General features: G+C 36.5%; 1 protein-coding gene across 2 annotated transcripts in view; it reads right to left on the reverse strand.

Annotated features, from left to right (window-relative positions):
* The window catches only part of arhgef18b (rho/rac guanine nucleotide exchange factor (GEF) 18b), an 80,436-nt gene that overhangs the window by 53,772 nt on the left and 9,519 nt on the right, over window positions 1-17,145 (reverse strand). For both annotated transcript variants that reach the window (XM_055017508.1, XM_055017506.1), the window contains one exon: window positions 16,352-16,541. In XM_055017508.1, the coding sequence (XP_054873483.1) occupies window positions 16,352-16,541 (190 nt within the window). The remainder of the gene's footprint in view (window positions 1-16,351; window positions 16,542-17,145) is intronic.

Consider the following 17,145-nt stretch of genomic DNA (forward strand, 5'->3'; position numbering starts at 1 on the left):
CATTTTGTAAATTTTTTGTCAAATTTTTTGTTCTGTTTCATGTCGGTCTCATTTTTTGTCGTTTTGTTTCTCGCTTTTGTTGTTTTGTGTCTCATTTTAGTCATATTTTGTCTCGTTTTTGTTGTCTTTTTTGTCTGACTTGTCGTTTGTCTCACGTTTTTGTTGCATTCTCGTTTTTTCATTTTTTGTCGTTTGTCCATTTTTTGTCGCTTTCTAACTTTTTTGTCTTGTTTTTTGTTTCGAGTTGTTTGTCTCATGTTGTTGCTTTGTTTCTCGTTGTTTGTCGTTTTTGTTGCTTTGTTTCTTGTTTTTGTCATTTTGTGTTTTGCATTGTGTATCGTTTTTCTTATGTTTCATGCTTTCCTCATTTTTTGTCTTGTTTTTGTCGTTTGTCACTTTGCAACTTTGTCTAATTTTTTGGTCTCTTTTTGTTTTGTTTCGTGTCGTTTGTCTCATTTTTTGTCATTCTGTTTCTTACTGTTGTTGTTTTGTTTCTCATTTTTGTAATATTTTGTCTCATTTTTGTTGTTTTTTGTCTTTTTCAAAGCAAAATACTTCATCATTCAGCTCCAGATACCTGTGACTAAATGTTGTGTTCCTTTGTAGACACTTTATGATCTGGAAGTTGTAATGTGGAAATGATTAACGGAGACATAATGTTGCTGAAACTGAATTTATTGTTCTTAACAAATTTCAGGTTGTTCATAAGGTTTCGTAAAAAGATAATTCCTTAAATGTGAACATTTTCAGAATGTATTCTTTTGCACTAAAACAAAGGAAAGGCTTGGAGTTGTGGTTATTTATAGGTTATTGTGCTCTGATTTTTCTGCTCCTGCCCACTTGAGAACAAATTGGGCTGTGTGTTGCTGTCGAGCTGAGATGAGTTTGACGCCCCTGAATTAGAGCATGCACGGTTCAGACACCAGGAGAGGATCACAGGTGAGTGTCGGCCAGTTCTGCTAGTGCTGAGCAACGTGATAAGCTGCAGCCACTCAGTCATGTCAGCAACGGATCCACAGGACACTCAGCCCCCATCAAAACCAGCACCACACCCAACATCTGCTGACGGGTAAATACCCCAACATGAAGGAAGTACACTTGTGGTGCACAGACCACACTTCAGTGAGTCATTCAATGAACCAGAAATGCAAACTCACTCACCACTGATAGAATAATTAAACTGCAAAAAAACAAGAAGCTGAAAAACATGAAATCAAGTTGGGATCACCTACACTCTACAGACACTGTGATATCTTACGGGATGAAACGGCTGGAATCGGGACAGGTCCAGATAGCGATGGGTGGGTTCTTCCGGGGAAATGTCACCTCAAGCAACAGATAAATTAAAAGCTGTTTTCATCATATAGTTGCTGTCAAATTCAAGTAGTTTCCATGACAGGATGGGTGTTTTTACAGTAACTAGGAGGGGTGCATGTTCTACATTAGTGGAAGGAATTCCTACAACAAATTGCAAGTTTTTAAATGCTGGTTTTGATTTAAGTTAGCAAGAAAAGTTCGAGACATGATCATGTTTGGTAGGCAAGTCATTACAGATTTGGAATTAAACGGTGAAACTCTTGTTCATCTTCTTCTGGTTTAATTTTTGTGGTTTACACCCAAAAATACTCAAAAATCTTCACACATGCACACAGTAGCACGCAGCACTTTTCTTAACCACTCCACCAAGGAATGCAGCAGAGTTATGTGACGATCAGCGTTGGCTTGTCCGTCTGTTATTCCGTCTGTGCGCAACATTACTCAAAAACGGACCAATGGCTGTGGATGAAATTTCCAATAAAGGTCAGAAATGACACAAGGACCAAGTGATTACATTTTGGCAGTGATGCAGCTTATAGTCTGGATCCACGGATTTGTTAAAGATTTCTGTATCATTGCCAGATAGTGGCATGGTGTCACTGTAACCATGACAAGTGAACACTCCATCAGCTGCCTGCTGACGATCATGATTGTGATCCTACTACAAATACACCACTGAGGACTTATCAGGACTTATCCATCAGAAATGATCCAAGGACCAACTGATTACATTTTGGGGGTGTTTCTGAGTCCCATCAATTCCCGCCGCCCGCTACATATTTAGATCACGTGATTTGGTATCAGTACATAACATATACATGCATAACACACGCCTGTGCTCAGCGCAAGGTCATTTTGTTTGTGGGTACATCTATATTAAATGAACACATTCTATGGTGCTGTGATTGCTGCCACAAATTTTTTAAAGATTTAGTCCGTCGGAAATGATACGATGACTGAGCATGACTGAGCAGCCTTGGAGGAGGACTGAGCAGCCTTGGAGGAGGACTGAACAGCCTTGGAGGAGGACTGAACAGCCTTGGAGGAGGACTGCGCTCTCTGAGTGTTTTGCTTGGTATTTTGTATTTTAATCTTTGTATTTCATGATGTGCTACATTAATTGTGCAGCTCTTTTGTTCTTCTGTGTGTTTTGAAATGTGCTTCATGCTTAAATTTGACTTTGACATTTATTAATTGCAGCTGATAATATTTGCAATTCCAAATTTGCTATTTTTTTTTTGTTTCTTTTTTGCAGCACGTTTCGAGCTGCAAGTCTTTGCTCCACCTGAGCAGGAAAACACTTCAATGATAGTATTTGAATTGTTCTTTTTCTGTTTAGGGGTCTTGAATTGCAGCTGAAGCAATCTCAACAGAGACACAAACAGAAGAAAGAGCTCATTTGTCCTCATCTTTCTCTCGTTTATTGCATTCGATGCTTGATCCTGTCTGTTCGTGATCGTTAAAGCTTTTCCACTGTGGCTTTCCTTACATCAACACTCGTTCGCTGGCGTTTGAATTACCATGAATATCTTAAAAAATGCTGCATTTCTGACAATGCCATACAGGGGAACGAGCAGCCTTGGAGGAGTCCTGTGCTCTCTGAGTGCTGTTCTTGTTACTATTTACTAAGGCTGGTCCGAACAGAGATTTCTGGGCTCCGAATATTTGGGCCCAATTAATGACAAATATCCGAATATTCGTCTCGTCTCGAAAATGTGGCCGGGGGCGGGGGGGCATTTCAAGAAGCTTGACCTTGTTACGGAGTCTGACGGCATTACCATAGCGCTAGCATGGATATCTCGTCTTCGGGTTTTGTCTTCTGTCTGTTTACTAACACGGGCAAAGTGAAGCATGACGTCAGGCTTGGTAGGTCCGTGTGATACAGTGGGGGGGTGTTCCGCATATTTGGATCTCAAAATTAATATTCAGATACCACCACAACGGCCGAATATTCGGATAGTCGTGTCCAGCCCTAGTATTTACTTCACTGAGGTTGCAAATTACATATTCCAGTTATGCTGTGTACATTTTTTAAAAGTTGGTTGTGCTGCAAAATATACACAATTTCACATCTAAAAAAAACAAAAATACAAGAAGCTGTTATGTAAAACCAACCCTCATGTCACAGCCTGAAGCACGAGTTTTAAAGCATTTTGGCTAATGCAAAAGTGCAGTGTTTTCTATTGGTCATAGCATCTGATTTACATATATAACAAACAGCATGTCCAGTTTGTCAGCATCCTTAAACATAATATCTGTCCATACTAGCATAACATTAGCATGAAACTAGCCTGAGGGAGAATGAAATGTGTGAAAAAATACGGCAATGATTTGACCACAAACACCATCTGTAGTTCAAAGAAAAACCTGCTGCCACAAATAACTTCACAGAGAAAAGTGTTAAAGAGGTCACAGCAGCTGTTTAAAAGGTATTACATTCCCACGCAGAACTGTGGGTTCATGCATGTCTAAAAGAGGCTGCTCTTAATTTACCAACACAACGGTGAGAAAAACATCAACACTCGGGGCTAATGCTGAATTGGCCAAACCATGACATCATCCAGTCCCCAGATGAACTAGATTCTGGTCAAACTGGAACAACTGGGGGCTCAGAAAAGCTGTTTGCACAGTGGAGCGAAACATCCCCATCAGTCACATTTCCCCTCAAAAAAGACCAGCCACAGACGGACCATTTTTAAAGACGGAAGCAGTGAAAAGTGTGAAAAAAGTTCCCAGCTGAAGCCTTCAGAATCAGCTGATTTTTTGCATATACAACTTAAGTACATCTAATGAAGAAGTGCAAAGTTTTACCTTCATACTATGATTATTTTCCGAGGTAAAGGCCCATGAAGTAAACAGTGGTGGGTTGCAATTTCACGCATTTTAATTTTGCATGAATTTATCCAGCATTTTGGAGCCCCGTGAAATTTCCACAGCTGAAAAAGACATTCGAGCTGTTAAAAACTGCAACCAAATTTGTTTATTGTCCACTCCAGCTGTCACAATATGCAGCCAAAATCTCATTTTTGCTCCTTTTCCTTTAACCAAAATTACAGTAAATGTATAATTTGGCGCAGTTTCCTTAAATATACTAAAGTTATTGTCCAAAAATAGTGAGACGCACTGATTGATTTCTCATGATATGACCATATATGACCATGAAGTGTTACTAAAGTTACATTTTGTCACATTCTCTTCCAATATCACTGGAGTTTTAACTTTTAGTTGAATATTTAAAGCGACGTGCACACATTTGCTAGAAATGCTGGAAATTATGCCTTAGATTTAGAGTATTTCCTGACATTGTAGAGACAAAACTGACCAAATAAATGACCAGATGCAATATGAGTCTTAATTTTAGTGAGAATTGGTATTTTTGCAATTATTTTCCTCAGAAGAAAACACATATATTAGACCAGTGATGTATTTTTGCTGGATTTTGTACCAAACTAGCAAGTTCTCTCTCTGTAGCAACACACTTCATTTATACAACTACAGATGCACTGATCTATACATGCACTGTTTGATTTCTCATGATGTGACCCTTTAAATGAACACAATACTCTTCCAAGTGTTCCGTTTTTTGTCACATTCTCTTCCAATATCACTGGGGTTTCAACTTTTAGTTGAATATGTAAAGCGACGTGCACACATCTGCTAGAAATGCTGGAAATTATGACTAGAGTATTTTCTGACATTTTAGAGACAAAACTGACAAAATAAATGGCACACTAATGGATAATGGACATGACAGCTAGGGCAGATATTTGCAGATGCAATATGAGTCTTGATTTTAGTGAGAACTGGTATTTTTGCAATTATTTTCTTCAAAAGACATATATTAGACCAGCGATGTTATTTTTGCTGGATTTTGTACCAAACTAGCAACACACTCTGTAGCAACACAACACTTCATTTATACATCTATGTTGTGGCACAGATTAACTTTATCAACAGTAAAAACATTAAAACTTGCTCACATATAACACTTGTACTCAGACAAGGTGGACCGTAGTGATTCCACCACAGCTTTACACTCATTCAGCGTAACAAAGGCTTGGAGTTGAAGTTTAGGTTGTAATTTATTCCAAGCATTAGGTACTGAAAACCTAAAGGCTTTCTTGTCCAGTTCTGATCATACTTTGGGAACGACAAATAGCAGAGCATCCATAGATCGGAGATTGTGATTGCAAACTCATCTTCAGCCCAATCTGCTCTCCAGTGGACCAGACCAGTAAAATCACAGCTTAATAACCCATAAATAACCACAACTCATAATGTTTCCTTTGTTTTAGTGCAAAAAAGTACGTTCTGACAATGTTCACATTCAATTAACTACCTTTTTACAAAACATTATGAACCACCTGAAATTGGTTAAGAAAAATAAATTCAATTTCATCAACATTCAGCCTCAGTTTATCATTTCCACATTACAACTTCCAGATCACAGTGTGTCTACAAAGGCACAAAACTTTTAGTCACAGCTATCTAGAACCGAACAATATGGTATTTTACTTTAGAAAACAAGAAACACAAGACAAAATATTATAAAAATGAGACACAAAATGACAACAATGAGACACAATATGACAAAAGCGAGAAACAAAATGGCAAAAAATGAGGCAAACTACATGAAACAAAACAGGAAAAAGACAAAAAATTTGACAAAAAAATGCTAGAAAGTGACAAAAAATAGACAAACAACACAAGTGAGACAAGAAAGATCAACATGATACACAAAATTATGAATAAAGCAAAACACAAAATGACAAAAATAAGACAAAAAACACAAGCGAGACTAAAAGGAAACACAAAACGAAAAAAGCGAGAAACAAAACGACAAACATGAGATGAAAGTCAGACAAAATACAACAAAAACAGACAAAATATTACAAAAATGAGACATAAAATGGCAAAAGAACAATGAACAATCTAGTATTTTACTTCATGATCAAAACAACTTGTCATGGTCTATAAATTATTTTAAATTTACAGTTTTACAAATTTACAATTTTCTGTTAAAATCTTCTCTGGAATTTTTACACTTTGAGGGCCGCATTGGACCCTCTGGAGGACCACTTTTGGCTCGCAGGCTGCATGTTGGACACCCCTTGTCTAGAGTAAATGACCTACTATATAGGACTCCAAAAAGACCAAGAAGAAAAACGATGGAGAAAATGGTGTGTATTTAGCAGCTGAAATAGATAAACATTAACTACTATTGTCACTGTGGTGCACAGATCTGCAATTCATTCCGAGACCCTCACCTCAGGGACATGAAAAGTAGATGACAACAGTTTATATGTGAAAAGATCTACTAAAAAAGCGTTCACCCAGAGAGCCAGGCCTGCTGGAAGGCAGAGCAGTGATGCATGGAGCAGTGGCTGTGCTAACAGGCTGAGATGGGTGAGTCGGTGGAGTAGACTGTTCTGCACCGGCGGACCTGCCAGGCACAATTAGCACCACGTGACCCAGTCAGAAACTCAGAGAGTGAATGGTCACCCCTCAGTCTGGGACTTTCCTATTGCCGATGCTCATAAAGCGCCGGCCAAGGAATGGCAGGAATCTGACACTCAAGAACAATGTTATTTAACGCGCCGAGAGATTATGTAATTTCATATTACTGAGATAGACTTAAAGAAATCCAGTAAACTGTCGAACACAAATTACACCCACTGACATCTGACTTTACTGCTGTAAATATGAAAAAACATTACAAACATCTGAATTTATCATCATATTATCGACATCTGATCACACTACTATCAAAAAAAGAAACATGTCAACAGGAGCTGTTCTTAGCAATGGTTCCATAGAAAAATAATTTTAGATCCACAAAGAATCTTTAAAGCAAAAAAACACTGCTTCAAACAGAAAGTAGGTTCTTGAGATCATCAATATTATTAATATGGCTGTTTACCTTACTTGAATACACAGAAGTGAAATAATAAATATTCTATTTGCCAAACACAAAATCAGTCAACTTGTGGAGCTAAAAATCCAAACTACAGCCACGCTGATTTTAAGAATACGTGTGAACTGTAAGTTTTAGAATCTGCAGCATTTCTTCAACTAAACACATTTAATATTTTGCGTTAAAAACAGATTAATCCATAAACCAATCAATAATGATCGCAATAATTAGTCGCAGCTTTCATTTAATGCCAGCACTGCCACTAAATAACTCCAATAAAATTAGGCACATGAACCACATGAAGTAGGGTACACTCAAGTAAGACACCCTCCTTGAGAATATGTCTATGTTCTTTTAAAATACAGTAAATTATGGATTTAAGATGTATGCTTGAGTGAACAAATTTAGAAAGTAAAAATAATAACAACCTACAACTAAATGTAGGGAAGAAGAACACATGTTGATCAATACAAACCTTGATATTTATGCATAAGATTCATTTTATTTTCAAATTTTGATGTTGTTCTGACTTTAACTGCAACAGAACTGCTAGACAACACATACAGAAATAGTTTTTTGACTGTTATAATCAAAGAAATTTGATTACTGCCAATTAATTTTGAATTGATTAACCTGATATTTAAAATTTTGACACAAAAGTAAAGCCAAATCAGCAATCACAAGGGATGTTTCGCCTATAGTAGCAATGAAAACATCAGAAAAGCTGATATTTTTATATATATATTACATAAATGTATTTACTATTTACTCAAACAAGTGTGGCTCTTATGTATTAAAGCTTAAATGTGTAGTTTGACATGTATATTTACATTAAATTCATATAGAAACACTGAGATCGATTTTGTACTGATAAAATATGACATTAACAAACCGTAAAAGCACTTCTTGTGATTTTAGCAGACCAATAAAATTATTAAAATGCTGTTTAAAGACTAGTAATATCATGCAAGAAAAGCCCAGAAATAAAAACTGACTGGATCTAGGGGTCATGGGGGGAATTATTAGGGAGAAGATGCTTCTTACCCTCTATGGAAAACCATCCTCTAAATAAAAAGGTTATTTAAAAACCACAGAGCCTTGAAAAGAAGCATTTGTGAGCCATTGTTTACCAGAGAATAGTACATTTTCCTGGCTGAGCTCGGGTGAATAACACAAGTCATCTCGGATGCTAACGTTAGCTAAGTTAGCCGTCACCTGTTGAGCTTCATGCAAACTCCACAACCAGCAGCAGAAAAAACACACAAAAAACAAAACCACACGCAGTGAAACTTACGTAAAAGCTGTGAAACATCCACACACACCGCGACAAAGTGCGAACCGTGGCCTCCGTTTACATAAACTATCACTTTAAGCTAATTAACGCTAACAGCTTACCCAGCTAACCCTGTTTTTCAAATAGAAGCGGCTGCTAGCGCACTAGCACTGCGCGGCTAACGGCTAGCGGGCAGTACGCTAAGGCAAGCTGAGGGGAAATTTGTTTTGAAATTAAATGTCAGAGAAAGTCACAAGGTGCTTTTTAAAAACACACTAATTCGACATAACGAAAAGAAGATACGCTTGAGGAGAAGTTTAAGGCAGCTATGATTAGCTATTAGCCGGCTAACTAGCAGCAGCAACAGGGATGTCTGGAAAGTCCATTGAGGGGAAACAACGGGAGTTATCCACCTGATCCCGCTCCACACCACCGCTGCTTCTTACCGTCACAGGGGTAGGATCGACCAGCCTGGAGGAGGTTTAATCTGCGGGTTTGCTTTTTTCTTTCTTTCTTTCTTTTTTTTTTTTAGCTAAACGGAGTAGCAGAGGCAGCAACAGGTCTCTCACATTCTCGGTTTTGTCCAGTTTTGGTGTCCTGCTCCGCGCTGGGAACAATCTCTGGCACACAAACGACGCATTCCTCAGGCTGAATCCCCACAGAGCGGATCCCAATTAAAGGGACACTCACTTGTTTTCTGCATGCGTGGACCAGCAACACAACATGCACGATCCATCAGTCAGCCAGGGATGCTGGTGGAGCACATCACACTCACACAGGTTATATCAGGGGTGTCAAACTTGTTTTAGTTCAGGGGCCACATTCAGCCCAATTTCATCTCCAGGGGGCCAAACCAGTAAAATCACAGCATAATAACCGATTAAAAAAGACCACAATTCCAAATTTTCCTTTGTTTTAGTGCAAAAAAAGTGCACATTTAAGGAATTATCTTTTTACAAAACATTATGAACATCCTGAAATTTCTGAAGAAAAATAAATTCAGTTTTAACATTCAGCCTCAGTTTATCATTTACACATTACAACTTCCAGATCACAAAGTGTCTACAAAGGAGCACAACATTTAGTCATCTGGAACTGAATGATATAGTATTTTACTTTATGATCAAAACGAAAAAAGTCTGACAAAAAAAGTGAAAAAAACTCAACAAAAACAAGACAAAATATTATAAAAACTAGAGAAAAAAATTACAAAAGCCAGAAACAAAATGACAAAAATGCGACAAATGACACGAAACAAAACTGAAAGAGACAAAAACTTGACAAAAAAGTTACAAAGTGACAAAAAATAGACTAACAACACAAGCGAGACCAAAAAAACCACAAAAGGACAAAAACGATGCACCAAATGCAAAACGACAAAAATATGAGACAAACAGCAAAAATCAGACAAAAAACAACAAAAACAAGACAAAATATTAAAAAAATGAGACACAAAATGACAAAAGAACAATGAACCCTCTAGTATTTTAGTTCATAACAACTTGTCATGGTCTAGAAATTATTTTAAACTTAAATTTATCATTTTGCAAATTTACAATCTGCAGTCTTCTCTGTAATTTTTACACTTTACAAAGCCGTCCTGAGGGCCGGACTGGACCCCTCTGGAGGGCCGCTTTTGGCCCGTGGGCCGCATGTTTGACACCTCTGGGTTATATTATTCTCTCCTGTGGATGTGTGGCTGCCCTCCTGAAACACTCCAGAGCAACTTCTGTTTCATAAGCAAACTATTAAAACAGTCATATATTACATCCCCCCAGCAGCAGGTCTACAGGTTTTATAAATATTCTGGACAGATTATGGCCTCAGGCTGCCACTGAACAGACGGAGAAGGGAAACATGTGAGGTTAAAGTCATGAAATAATGAAGCAGTGGCACAGAAATGACCTAAAGCTGGTCCGGTTCAGGGGGAAGAACTGGCACTAATAGTGAGAGCAGTTCTTGTTCTTTGTTCTTGGTTGGAAATTTTATTTAGTGATGTGAAATCCTCCAACAGACCACATGGTTTATGAGAAAACAGTCTCTGATTTACAGTAACGTCTACAGAAGTGTGGCAAAATGAAGCATCAATTCAGAAATTCTGACTGTAACTACACTAGAACGACATTTTAATTCTAATTCTAATAAACCAATCGGATTTTTTTCATGTCACAAAGACAAAATAAGAAGCTCGCCATAGTAAATAAATTAAATGAGAAATCTAACTACGTATATTTGCAATACTCATCTTTTACTTGCGTATTTCATATTATTTTTTATCCTCAGATTGAGTTTTTAGTTATTTTGCAGATTAAATCTCACACATATTTTTAAATAATACGAAGCACCATTAAATTTTCAACTACAATAGTAAAATTATTTGTGTCTTGTTATCTTAAATGATGCCATATGTGCATCTATACACATATTTTAAAAACATATTAGTAAATATATCATAAATTTAGCACCCGAGATATTGTATTTTTGCATAATATGCACTTACTTATGGTGTTTTTTCGTAAATTTAGCTGCTTTTATTTAAGTAACATTATAAAAGAATGACTGCTACTTACAACAGTGTGTTTTTATGCGGTATAAATGCTATTTTTACTCAATTAAAATATCTCTAGAAATGAAAGAACCTCGAGAACCCTTTTTTCAGGAACTGTGAGAAATGCCTGAGAAAGTATTTTTAAAAACATTTTGTTTGGTTTGTGGTTCCATTTCAACTCATCACTACTATTATTATTATTATTATTATTATTATTATTATTATTATTAATAATAATAAAAATAAATCTATATTGGACTATAATAACCCGAATTGATTTGTGTTGGGAATCCCACAACAAAATGCGACAAGAATATTAATTTATAATCCATTCCTGCCACATTTGAACATGCCAGTCAGATAATATTTGTCTAGTTTTTTTGTTGTTTATTGTCCTTTTTTTTGTCTGACTTTTGGCATTTGTCTCATGTTTTTGTTGTTTTGTTTCTCATTGTTGTCATTTTGCGTCTCCTTTTTGTCTCTCTTGTGCTGTTTGTCTACTTTTCTGTCATTTTGTTTCTCACTTGTGTCATTTTTTGTCTCATTTGTGTCGTTTGTCCAAATTTTTATTGCTTTGTAACGTTATGTCTATTTTTGTCTCTTTTTTGTTTTATTTCGTGTCGTTTGTCTCATTTTTTTGTCATTTTGTTTCTTGCACTTGTCGTTTTTTGTCTCGTTTTTGTCATTTTGTGTGCCATTTTTTTAAATATTTTGTCTTGTTTTTGTTGTCTTTTTTTTTGTCTGATTTTTGGCATTTTAATCATAAGGTAAAATACTATATCTTTCAGTTCCAGACACCTGTGACTAAATGTTTTGTACCTTTGTAGATCCACTGTGATCTGGAAGTTGCAAATGATAAACTGAGAAATACTATTATTGAAACTGAATTTATTTTTCTTAAGAAATTTCAGGTTGTTCATAATGTTTTGTAAAAAGATACTTCCTTAAATGCGAATATTTTCAGAATGTATTTTTTTGCACTACAACAAAGGAGTTGTGGTTATTTATCGGTTATTATGCTGTGGTTTTACTGGTCCGGTCCACTGGAGATCAAACTGGACTGAATGTGGAACCTGGACTAAGATGAGTTTGACACTCCTGATCTAAAAGCCCAGAACAGAATCCTGGAGGATATTTTGTGGAATAAAGTGTAGCCCTACCTCACACTTAACACCTGCATTTACACTTTGTTTTGATTACATTATTTTTTAATTTTTTGGGGGGGCATTAAATTATGGAGCTCTTTTAAAAATAGAAAAGATATTAATGCAAGTTTTAGAAGCTGATTTTGTAAATTTGGGCAAATATCTGATTTTCTACTCACACAATGTATTAAAAAGCATTTTTATGTCATGTTTGGGGTAAAAAATATATATAATAAAAATAGTAATAAAGAGTTAAAATTGGAACCCCACCTAAACAGTTATTTAAATAAACTTTCCTAAGGGTTCCTCCAGGAAGCATTTTGAACTCAAAGGTTCCTGGCAGCAGTGAAGAACTCCTAAAGGTTCCTGAGGGCTTTTCTGCTTCTAAGAATATAAAAGTTTTTAACCCTCGTGTCGTCCTGCAGTTCAAAACTGATCCGCTTTAAAGTTTGAAAATGTGGGGGGAAAAAAATATGTTTTCACAGTGAAACTTCTGATGTCCACATTTCCAACATTTTTGGGAAATCTTTCAACATTTTTTGGTGGAAAAAAATAAATGTTAAAAATGTTTCTTAAAAATATTCACAAAAAAATCAACCAAAATCCAGTAAAATTCGCTGGATTTTGGTTGATTTTTATGTGAATGTTCTTAAAGAAAATATTACAAGTTTTACTGATTTATATGAAATCACTTCAGATATTTTAAGGATTTTTTGGAAGATTTTTACTAATTTTTTTGAAAATATTTACAAGAATTTTCTTGCCATATTTGGGGATTTTTTTTTAAATAAAACTTTTAAGAGAAACTTTGAAGGAATTATTGGAATTTTCTTCCTGAAGGTTTTGCAAATTTTCAGAAATTTGGGGAATTTTTTTGCGGAATTTTTGGATTTTTTTCAGACAAGGAAACAATATTTTTTGGTGCCCACAAATGAGGACAACAGGAGGGTTAATGCAGTCTGGCTTCTTGAGGCAAAAAGAGAAGAAGCGAGGTGTTAAAATGTCCTATACAAATCTATGAAGCACAAATCTAAAGCATGCCAAAGCTTCACATAAACACCAGTAAGAGGATGCCGCTATTCCATCAGATAATGCTTTAAAACAAGACCAAGAGTGATGGTGCAGTGGGGAAAAAGTGCAGCGGTGTGTTCTGGTGTGAAACATTTCACACGTTTAAAAAGGAAGTGAAAGCGAACACTTTTCAGAATAAAGGTGCAAAAGAGAAGCTACAGTGAACGTGTCAGATGTTGTGTTTTAATGCTGTAATCTGATGCATAAAAAAGATGTCTGCAAGTGTATTGAAATAAAATAGTTCCACATGAGAAAATCTATAGTTTTAATACAGTTTGTGGTTGTGTGCATGAGTGTGTAGCTCTGTTTGCGTACTTGTGTTTATTAATAACATTACTTTTTACCTTATTGAATAACAAATGAAATATAAAAAGTGACAGATTACTGTACTATTGGCCAAACACGGTAGAAACATAGAACTCTAAAACCTTACATTATCTCGTGGTTCAAAGCTAAAAATACAGAAACACTGAATGCATTTGCCCGCTTGAGACATGCTGATTTTGAACTATACTTCATGAACTGTAAATATAAGAATTAGTAGCATTTTTTCCATTTTAACGCATTTAACATTTTGTGTGAGGAATCTGCAAATGAATCAATAATAAAAATTCAGTTACAGCTTTAAGTTAATGCTAATTCTTCAACCAAATAACTCCAGTATAAATAAAAAACATTCTTACTTCACATTAAAAGGTGCATATAGAAGCTACAGTGAATAAGATTAGAGGTATTTATTACTCTGCGGCGGAGTTATGTGACCACCAGCCTATGTTTGTCCATCTGTCTGTCTGTCCATCTGTCTGTCTGTCAGCAACATTACTCAAAAACAGACCAATGGATTTGGATGAAATTTTCAGTGAAGGTCAGAAATGACACAAGGACCAAGTGATCTGATTTTGGCAGTGATGCAGCTTACAGTCTGGATCCACGGATTTGTTCACGATTTCTGCATCATTGCCAGATAGCGGCACGGCATCACTGTAACCATGACAACAAGTGAACACTACGTCAGCTGCCTGCTGATGATCACATGATTGTGATCCTACTACAAATCCACGGCTGAGGACTTATCAGGACCTATCCATCAGAAATGATCCAAGGAACAATTGATCGAATTGTTACATTTTACATATTTAGATCACGTGATTCGGTGTCCATACATAACGTACACATGCATAGCACACGCCTGTACTCAGCACAAGGTCATTGTGTTTGTGAGTACATCTATATTAAATGGACACGTTCTACATTGCCATGATTTCTTATCATCAATAACTAATAAATAAGCAAATGCTCCATTTCTGACAATGCCATATGGGGGAATGAGCAGCCTTGGAGGAGGACAGTGCTCTCTGAGTGCTTTTGTTTTTGTAATTGTCACACTCTGGGTTGAAACAAAGCTGTGAAAACATTTCGTATGATGTGTTTTATGTAAGAAAGATGACGGCAAGTGTATTGCTATTTTTTACCTTATTGAATAACAGGAAAATTTAATATTAAAAATGCCAGACTAGTGTACAAAACCACAGAACACAGAATTCTAAAAACCTTAAATTAACTTGCGGATCAAAGCTAAAAATCAAGAAGCAGTGAGTGCATTTTCCAGCTTGAGACACGCTGATTTTAGGAACTTTTATGTACTTTATGAACGGTAAATATAAGAATCGTGCAATAATAATGCATTTGATATTTTGTGTGATGAATCCACAAGTGAATCCATAACAAAAAAACTGCTTTAAGTTAATGCCAATACTTAAAACAATTAACTCCAGCATAAATAAAAAACTTTCAAATTAAAAGGTGCAAAACAGAAGTCAAAGGTAATAAGATTAACAGTATTTAGCGTCACTGTCGCACTCTGTGTTGAAACAAAGCTGTGAAAATGTATTTTAATGCTTTAATCAGATGCTGAAAAAAGATTTCGGCAGGTGCAATGACATAAAAGAGTTCCACGTAAGCATTTAACCCTCCTGTTGTCCTCATTTACGGGCACCAAAAAATATTGTTTCCTTGTCTGGAAAAAATCCAAAAATTCCGCAAAAAAATTCTCCAGATTTCTGAAAATTTGCAAAACCTTCAGGAAGAACATTCTAATAATTCCATAAAAGTTTCCCTTGAAAGCTTTATTTTTTTTAAAAAATACCCCAAATTTGGCAAGAAAATTCTTGTAAATATTTTCAAAAAATGAGTAAAAATCCCGGGCTGCACAGTGGTGTAGTGGTTAGCACTTTCGCCTTGCAGCTAGAAGATCCCTGGTTCACGTCCCGGCTTTCCCGGGATCTTTCTGCATGGAGTTTGCATGTTCTCCCTGTGCATGCGTGGGTTTTCTCCGGGTACTCCGGCTTCCTCCCACAGTCCAAAAATATGCTGAGGTTAATTGATCATTCTAAATTGCCCGTAGGTGTGAATGTGTGAGTGCTTGTTTGTCTGTATATGTAGCCCTGTGACAGACTGGTGACCTGTCTAGGGTGTCCCCTGCCTTCACCTGAGTCAGCTGGGATAGACTCCAGCCCCCCCATGACCCTAGTGAGGATTAAGCGGTGTATAGATAATGGATGGATGGAGTAAAAATCCCCCCAAAAAATCCTAAAAATATCTAAAGTGATTCCATATATATCAGTAAAACTTCTAATATTCTCTTAAGAACATTCAGAAAAAATCAACCAAAATCCAGTGAAATTCGATGGATTTTGGTTGATTTTTTTTTATGAATGTTCTTAAAGAAACATTTTTTTAACATTTATTTTTTTTCCACCAAAAATGTTCAAAGACTTCCCAAAAATGTTGAAAATGTGGACATCAGAAGTTTCACTGTGAAAATATATTTTTTCCTACATTTTCAAATTTAAAACGAGTCAGTTTTGACCCACAGGAGGACATGAGGGTTAACACAGTTTCTGGTTGTGTGCATGAATGTGCTTGTAAGTAGGTGAGCGAACGTGCATGCAGCAGCTCGGGTATAAATAGAAGCGAGGTTGTGTTTTTGAATGCAGCACCTGTGCACGTGTGTGTGTGTGCGTGTGTGTGCTGCGGAGGCCGAGCGTGGGCGGGCGCACACCTGCGACCGTCGTGTTACTCACTCATGCACTGCAGGCCATGCTTTTTCTGCAGGGTCTTGCTGCACAGTGAGCAGGTGGCACAGCTGGAGAAGGAGCCGGGCACCAAGTGATGCCCGCTGCTGCTGCTGCTGCTGCCGCTGCTGCTGCTGCTGCTGCTGCTGCACACTTTCTCTTTGGCCTCCTTCTCCTTCGCCTTCTCTCGGTTCTTACCCTGCAGAGGAACAAGAAAGGCAAACACAAGAGGCTTTTTTTTTAAATATGCAAATCTTTGCCTGTGTGTGTGTTCCCCTTTCTCTCATTATGACATCGCATAACCATGTCACTGGCAGATATTTCACCCTTGTGTTGTCCTGCGGGTCAAAATTGACCCGTTTTAAAGTTTGAAAATGTGCAAAAAAAAAATTCACAGTGAAACTTCTGATGTCCACATTTTGAACATTTTTGGGAAATCTTTGAACATTTTTTTGGGAAAAAAAGAAATGTTAAATTATGTTTCTTAAGACCATTCACGAAAAATCAAACAAAATCCAGCGAATTTCACTGGATTTTGGTTGATTTTTATGTGAATGTTCTTAAAGAAAATATTAGAAGTTTTACTGATATATATGGAATCACTTTAGATATTTTTAGGATTTTTTTTGGAAGATTTTTACTCATTTTTTTTTGAAAATATTTACAAGAATTTTGTCACCAAATTTGGGGGATTTTTATAAAATAAAAGTTTTCAGGGACACTTTCAAGGAATTATTGGAATTTTCCTCCTGAAGGTTTTGCAAATTTTCAGAAATTTGGGGAATTTTTTTGCTGAACCTTTT

The sequence above is a fragment of the Amphiprion ocellaris genome, chromosome 2 (genome assembly GCF_022539595.1).
Source record: "Amphiprion ocellaris isolate individual 3 ecotype Okinawa chromosome 2, ASM2253959v1, whole genome shotgun sequence".
In the NCBI taxonomy this organism is placed as follows: Eukaryota; Metazoa; Chordata; class Actinopteri; family Pomacentridae; genus Amphiprion; species Amphiprion ocellaris.